Genomic DNA, 6,000 nt, shown 5'->3' with positions numbered 1-6,000 from the left:
CTTTGTTTTTAAAGTAAGGGAAGCATTCCTACCCCCACCTAAACTTCAAGCCCCCAGATCAATAGGACTTCCTAGGATAGCAGCAAACCCTCCTACCAGCATTTTGAGAATGTTCTACGTTGAAGTTTTAGTCTCCTTGTGAAGTAGCGTTAAGTTCAACAAGGCTTTGTACGTGAGCTAAAGGTTACCAGCTTGCAAGAGTCCAAGGCTGGTGCCTTAGATTTACTTGCACGAGGGTCCTTCTGTTACATAAATATCCCAGGGGTGATTTTGAATTCACCTCTTCTAAACCCAAGTCTCATTAGGGGCTGATAATCAAACCCTGGTTTCTCCAGAGTTACAGCTACCACTTGTTTCAGGAATCACCATTTGATATCAAGACTTAACATTTCTAGGGTCCTTCACAAAACTACCTTCACAGCCACTGCTTCCTGATCAAAGGGCACACGTGGGGTACCGGGGTCACCCGTTTGAACATCTGCCAGGTGAACACTTAGACAAGTCACAGGAAAGTTAATATCAGGAATATGTTCCTAAGGGCTGGAAGCTTGGGATTTAAAATAAGGTGGTCAGGGAAAGAGACCTTCACTGAGCAAGTGATACTGTAGCAATTAGTTTCTTCTGGAGAAAAGAGTAAATTGCCAAGGACCTAGGGCAGGCCTATCTTGGGGCATTCCTGGAACAAGGCAGACAGTGTGCAAGAGAAAGGTACAGCTGAGAGCAGTAGATGGGAGTCTCTCCTAACCTTGAGACTTGTTACCTAGGGCCCAGTCAGCCGTCTTAAAGACTTTAGCTTGGGGACTTGGGAGTTCCTATAAACTTTAAGGTGAAAAGTAGGTTTCAGTTTATAGAACACACAGACTGCAACCTGAAGAACAGACTGAGGTGAAGGTGGGGGACGGTGGTAGGAGCAGAACAGGCACATAACACCTGCGATAACCCAGGTGAGCCCTGGTTCTGTGAGACTAACAGTCAAGGAGGCAAGAAATGGTTAACCTGGGTAGATCTGGAAACAGAGCTAACAGGTCTTTCCAGTACATCAGAGAAAGGTTTTTCAGGTTGGACTTCAGTACCCACAGGTGCTTTACATACCCTCACTTAGCCGCCCCTCAGGAAAGCTGTGCCCCCCTACTGAAAAAGAAGGCTTAAAGCAACATCTCAGAGCCCTTGCTTTTCCCATTTTCACGCTGCCTTGATCGTGAAAGTGGAAGCCCCCCCTTTCTTTCTGCCTCCTGACTCATAAACCCTGGTTTTCTGAGCCTACATGCCCTTCGCTCTCCTCGGCTTCTTAGGTTTCTAAAGGAAGTTATGAGAGAGTTCAGGCCCAGCAAGGCATTTCCCTGAAATCTATGCTGCCAGCGGCTGCTTTAGAGGAAGGGCGACTCCTACTCAGGCATGTTTTTAAGAAAAGAAAAACCAGTTTGCAATCCCTGCGCGGGCCTTGACTCTGCCAGAATGCTAGCGGCCCAGGATCGCCCGCTGCGCACACACAGGGTCGGAAACGGCTCCCCCAACACCCCGCGGCCCCCCGCACTTCAGCCTGGAGCGGCCGGAGCAGCCCCCCCTACCCCACCCTACAGTCCGCAAACTCAGCAGCACCCAGAAGGGACCCGACACTCAGCCCGCTGCCCGCGCCACATTTTTACGGGGCCGCGTGCAACGTCACTTCCGGGGCAGGACCCACGCGGGGGTGGGGGAGGTGCGGCCCGGTCCGCGCAGCCTCACGCGGGCTGCAGTCGCCGAGCTGAGCGCTTGACTATATATGGTCAAAGCTGGGGGCGAGCCGCGCGCGGGACCGCGCTTCCGGGTTCGGCGCGTCCGCAGCGGCAGCGCGCAGGGCAGGGCGCGAGCCGGCCTCGGAGCCCCGGCCTCGGACCGCCCCCTCCGCGCCCGGCACGCCCGGCGCCGCCTCTCGGCCCCCGGTCCCTGGCCCGGCCTCTGCCAGTCTGCTTCGCGGCGCGGGCGGCTCCGGAGGTCTTAGCGAGCGGGGCGCGGTAACAAGTGGGCGAGGATGCCGTACGAGATCAGTAAGTGCCGCGGCCCGGTGCCCCCGGGGATGGGCGTCCACGCCGCCGGACCCCCTCGGCCATCGGCGTGGCGTGGGGCGCGAGCGGCCTGCCTGAGTCCCGGGCCGCGGGGGAGGGGAGAGGGAGCGAGCGAGCGAACGCCTCTCCGCCCTCAGGGCGCCCGGCGGCGATCCCCGGCCCAGGGGGTGCCCCAAAGTTGGTGCTGCGGGCTGGGCCCGTGGGAGCCCCCGCGTTCCTGAAGGGCCTGGTCGGGAGCGCGGACCAGGAAGTCGCGCGGTCCCCTGCGCTCCTTCAAAGTGGCGGCCGCCCCTCCCGGTGGAGGCAACAGGTGACCGGCTGAGACCGGTCCAGGTCCCCTCTCTCGTCCGCTCCCGGCCCCCTGTTGTCAGTTCGGCCGGGGGCCAAGGTGGAGGGTGCCCCTAACGCGCTCTGCCTGGTTTGTGTCTCCGCAGAGAAGGTGTTCGCTAGCCTCCCCCAGGTGGAGAGGGGCGTCTCCAAAATCATTGGTGGAGACCCCAAGGGCAACAATTTTCTTTACACCAATGGAAAGTGCGTCATTCTAAGGAACATCGACGTGAGTAACCCCTTCCCACCTACTCCCTAGGCGCGGGTTCAGACCCTGGGTGCAATTCCCAGGTTCATTCTCCCTCCCCGCTCCCCACCTCTTCTCCCGCCCGGCAGCCTGGGGAGGGTGAGAACGCCACGCCCCCTCAGCCTTGGGACCACACCTCGGAAGCCTAGAAGACTGTTTTAGGCTTATTTAGGCTCTCTTCCTGGGGAAACTGAGGCTTGGATTAGTTAGACCAGAAGTATAAGGGCTCTGGATTGGGGGGATCAGACACACCCAGTCAGCAGCTGCTTGACCTTGGGGCCGTTGGTGACTTAGGCATCTGAATCCCAGTGTCCTCATCTGTAAAATGGAAGTGATGATGAGATGAGGCTCCCTTCCCCCCTCTTCCCCGGACTGCCTGTGCCTGCTGAATGAAATGATGTGTCCCTCCAGTCCAGCATGCCTGGCGCACACCCAGCACTTGGTAAATGGTACTTATGTATGATCATTATTAACACCCAGGGTCTCAGTGTGGCAGAGCCAGCAGGACCCATGTTCAGAGCTTTGCACTTCAACCTGGTGTGAGCCCCAGTGCAAAATCAGGAACCAGTTTATTCCCATGAATCATTTAGACAGACGTCCTGTACCCAGGCTGAGAATGCTGCTTGAGCCAATTTTGTGGGAAATCCTTCCAAATTCTTACTCCTCTGTAATTACTGAAATGACCCAGTCTGCTTTTTGGTCTCCACACTGCTGGGATTGCACACTGAAATCTTTCTTTTCCCTTCCTCAGGCCGAGTTACCGTATAGGGGAGGGAAGGTGGAAGTACCAGCACAGCCATTTGTCGGGGGAGGGGTTCTCCTGCACTGTGCTTAGGGTTGGGCCTCTGCACAGTATGTAGGTGGATGATTCTGATTGGTCATGCTCCCAAGGGATGTCAGTTTAGATTCACATCTGTTGCAAGTGATTACCCCTGGTGGACCAGGATTGTTGCTGATCAGATGCATTTGCCCTCAGGACCTCACAACTGGCTAAGGGAGTAAAGGGTCTCTGGGAGCCATGCTTTTCTTGCATGTAAAAAGAGAGGGCTCTGCATGATCTGAGGTGCTGTTGGCACTTCCCTCATCTCTGGGCAATCTAGCCGGTCACTGTCGTTCCTCTGCTGAAGGACCGAGCTCCGAGTGGCAGTTTCAGCCCTGCCCTGGATTGCCGGGCATGTCAAACGAAGAGGTGGGCGGGTGTGAATGCTCCCCGGAGGTGCCACACTCTGTTGTGCTAGTCTTACGGATTCCTAGAAAGCTGATCTGGCCTCACCCAGAACTGAGGGAAACCTTACCAGGGACTTAGATGGTAATGATGGAGATACCCAGGGTGCGGTCCTGAGATTGTGAGTAAATAAAAGTTTGATGGCCCAAAGTAGGTACTTGCTTGTAGTTGGGCAGACAGAATGGACTAAACCATTCTCAGGGATATATAGGGTGGGGAACGCTTGAGTTGGCCCCTAAAATTCCTGGACGGGTCATGGCAGTCTACATGTGCATCCAGGTGGGGGGCCTCATGTGACGTACCTGCCCTTTGTCGGGTGCCACGAAAGTTCTTGACCAGATGCATCTTTCAGCCCTGTGGGCCCATTGCTCTGCAGAGGGGTCAGGCCAGCACAGTGAAGGAGGCCGATCCTTGGAGCTGCTTCAAGTGAGAATTATTCACAGCTGCACACAAGCACCTCCACCCCCCTGCAAACATTCCCCTGCTTGTGAAACCCAGTTTGCTCATTCTTCGGAGGTGTTTCGTTTTTGTTTTTGTTCTTTAAATATATATTTATTTGACATTTGACATTACAAGAAGGCAGAGAGGCAGGCAGAGAGGGGGGTTAGGCAGGCTCCCTTCTGAGTAGAGAGCCCAGTGCAGACGTGAGCAGACGGCAGAGGTTTAACCCACTGAGCCACCCAGGCGCCCCTCTTCAGAAGTCTTTAGTTTTGCTGGTTCCTGAGTTCACCATTCTCTCTTGAGGGTGCGTCTGCTTTTCTTTCCCAGCTATTTGTCGGGCCCAGACAGCATGGGGAGCTGCTAATGTGTTCCTGTTCTGGGTGAAAATTAGGCCCTTAGGCTCTTTTTGGATTGGGGGATAATTGGTACTCAGTTAAAGATGGATACCATTTTTAGTGGGGTACAGCATTCCTGGGAAAAAGCTATGGGGAACTCTCATAACCATTCAGGGAATAGGAAAGATGATGGTCTGGTTATATTACAGGCTTGGGAAAGAGAGGAAACCCAGAAGAAAAGATTGGAATTAGGTCAAGGAATGTCCAACAGATGTCTGCTTGGCCTGTCCAAACCACATTCAGGTTCCTCATGTGTCCTTCCCCCAAAACAGCAGTGCCATTTCTCCAGCCGTTCGGGCCCCAAACCTGGGACTTCTGGATTTCCCTCTTTTTCTTCCATTCCATAGTTCCTTCGTCAGTGGATCCTAGTGTCTGTTGTCAAGCTAACTTCAGAATCTGACATTTTTTTCTACCTGTTATGTTTTTCACCTTCCTCCAAGCTACCATCCTTTCCGGATTGCAAAACAGAAAACCCAAACTGGTCTTCTTGATTCCAAGGTGGCTGTGCTCCAGTCTGCTCTCAGAGCTCAGCTGGACCAGTTACGTTAAAATACGAGATGGTGTCCATTGCCCCTTTGCTGTGCCGTAATTACCGTGCCTGATACAGCTTCACCATCTAGCCTGTCTCTTCCGGTCTCACCCCCAAACCTCCCTCCCCCACCCTTCCCACTCAGCTCCAGGCACTCTTGCTTCTATGCGCTTTCTGAGATCTGTCACCTATCTGTCTCAGGGCATAGGTCTCTGTAGCACTCCCATCCTGGCCTTTTCTGCCCCTCTGTGCTAACGCAAAGCGAGCCAGCAGGCAGACAAGTAGAAGAAGTAGAAGACAAGTGCCTGTCTTCTGGGACTGGACTGGAAACTCCTTGAAAGCAGGGCTTGGCTCTCCCCTGTTTCATTCACTGCTGTGTCCTCACCCAGGAAAGTACCTGGCCCGTAACAGGTGCTCAGTAAGTTTATCCATTGGTTAAAAGGCCTTGAAAGTGAAGCTGTGTCATGGAGATAATAGGCAGCCGTCGCAGGCTTTATTTCCTGGAAATTAAAGAAGCTCAGCTTGCTTGAGGTTGCTGGAGCTCAGTTTTGTGGCATTCCCCTCCTTTCAAACCAAACAGGTATCCATACCCGTATGACTTCCTTCCCACTTGGGACCACTGCCGCCGCTCATTGTGTTGACTTAAAAGTTGTTTTGTGAACCCAGTATAAAGGCATTTTATAAGCTCATGGAGAAGAATGTTTCTTACCTATTTTCTTTCAACTCACCTGAATTAAAGTATGCAGTGGTGTGGCTATCTACCAGAAGGGGAGAGCCTGGTATATTCTCAG

At 53.7% G+C, this 6,000-nt stretch overlaps 1 protein-coding gene across 1 annotated transcript in view; it reads left to right on the top strand.

The window, feature by feature from the left end:
* Positions 1 to 1,872: 1,872 nt before the first annotated feature.
* WDR1 (WD repeat domain 1) overlaps positions 1,873 to 6,000 on the top strand; it is a 44,038-nt gene continuing 39,910 nt past the window's right edge. The window contains exons 1-2 of the mRNA XM_059380940.1: positions 1,873 to 2,027; positions 2,480 to 2,601. Of these exons, the coding sequence (XP_059236923.1) occupies positions 2,012 to 2,027; positions 2,480 to 2,601 (138 nt within the window). The 5' untranslated portion in view covers positions 1,873 to 2,011. The remainder of the gene's footprint in view (positions 2,028 to 2,479; positions 2,602 to 6,000) is intronic.

The sequence above is a fragment of the Mustela nigripes genome, chromosome 1 (genome assembly GCF_022355385.1).
Source record: "Mustela nigripes isolate SB6536 chromosome 1, MUSNIG.SB6536, whole genome shotgun sequence".
Classification (NCBI taxonomy): domain Eukaryota; kingdom Metazoa; phylum Chordata; class Mammalia; order Carnivora; family Mustelidae; genus Mustela; species Mustela nigripes.
This window is presented reverse-complemented; position numbering and strand designations above follow the sequence as displayed.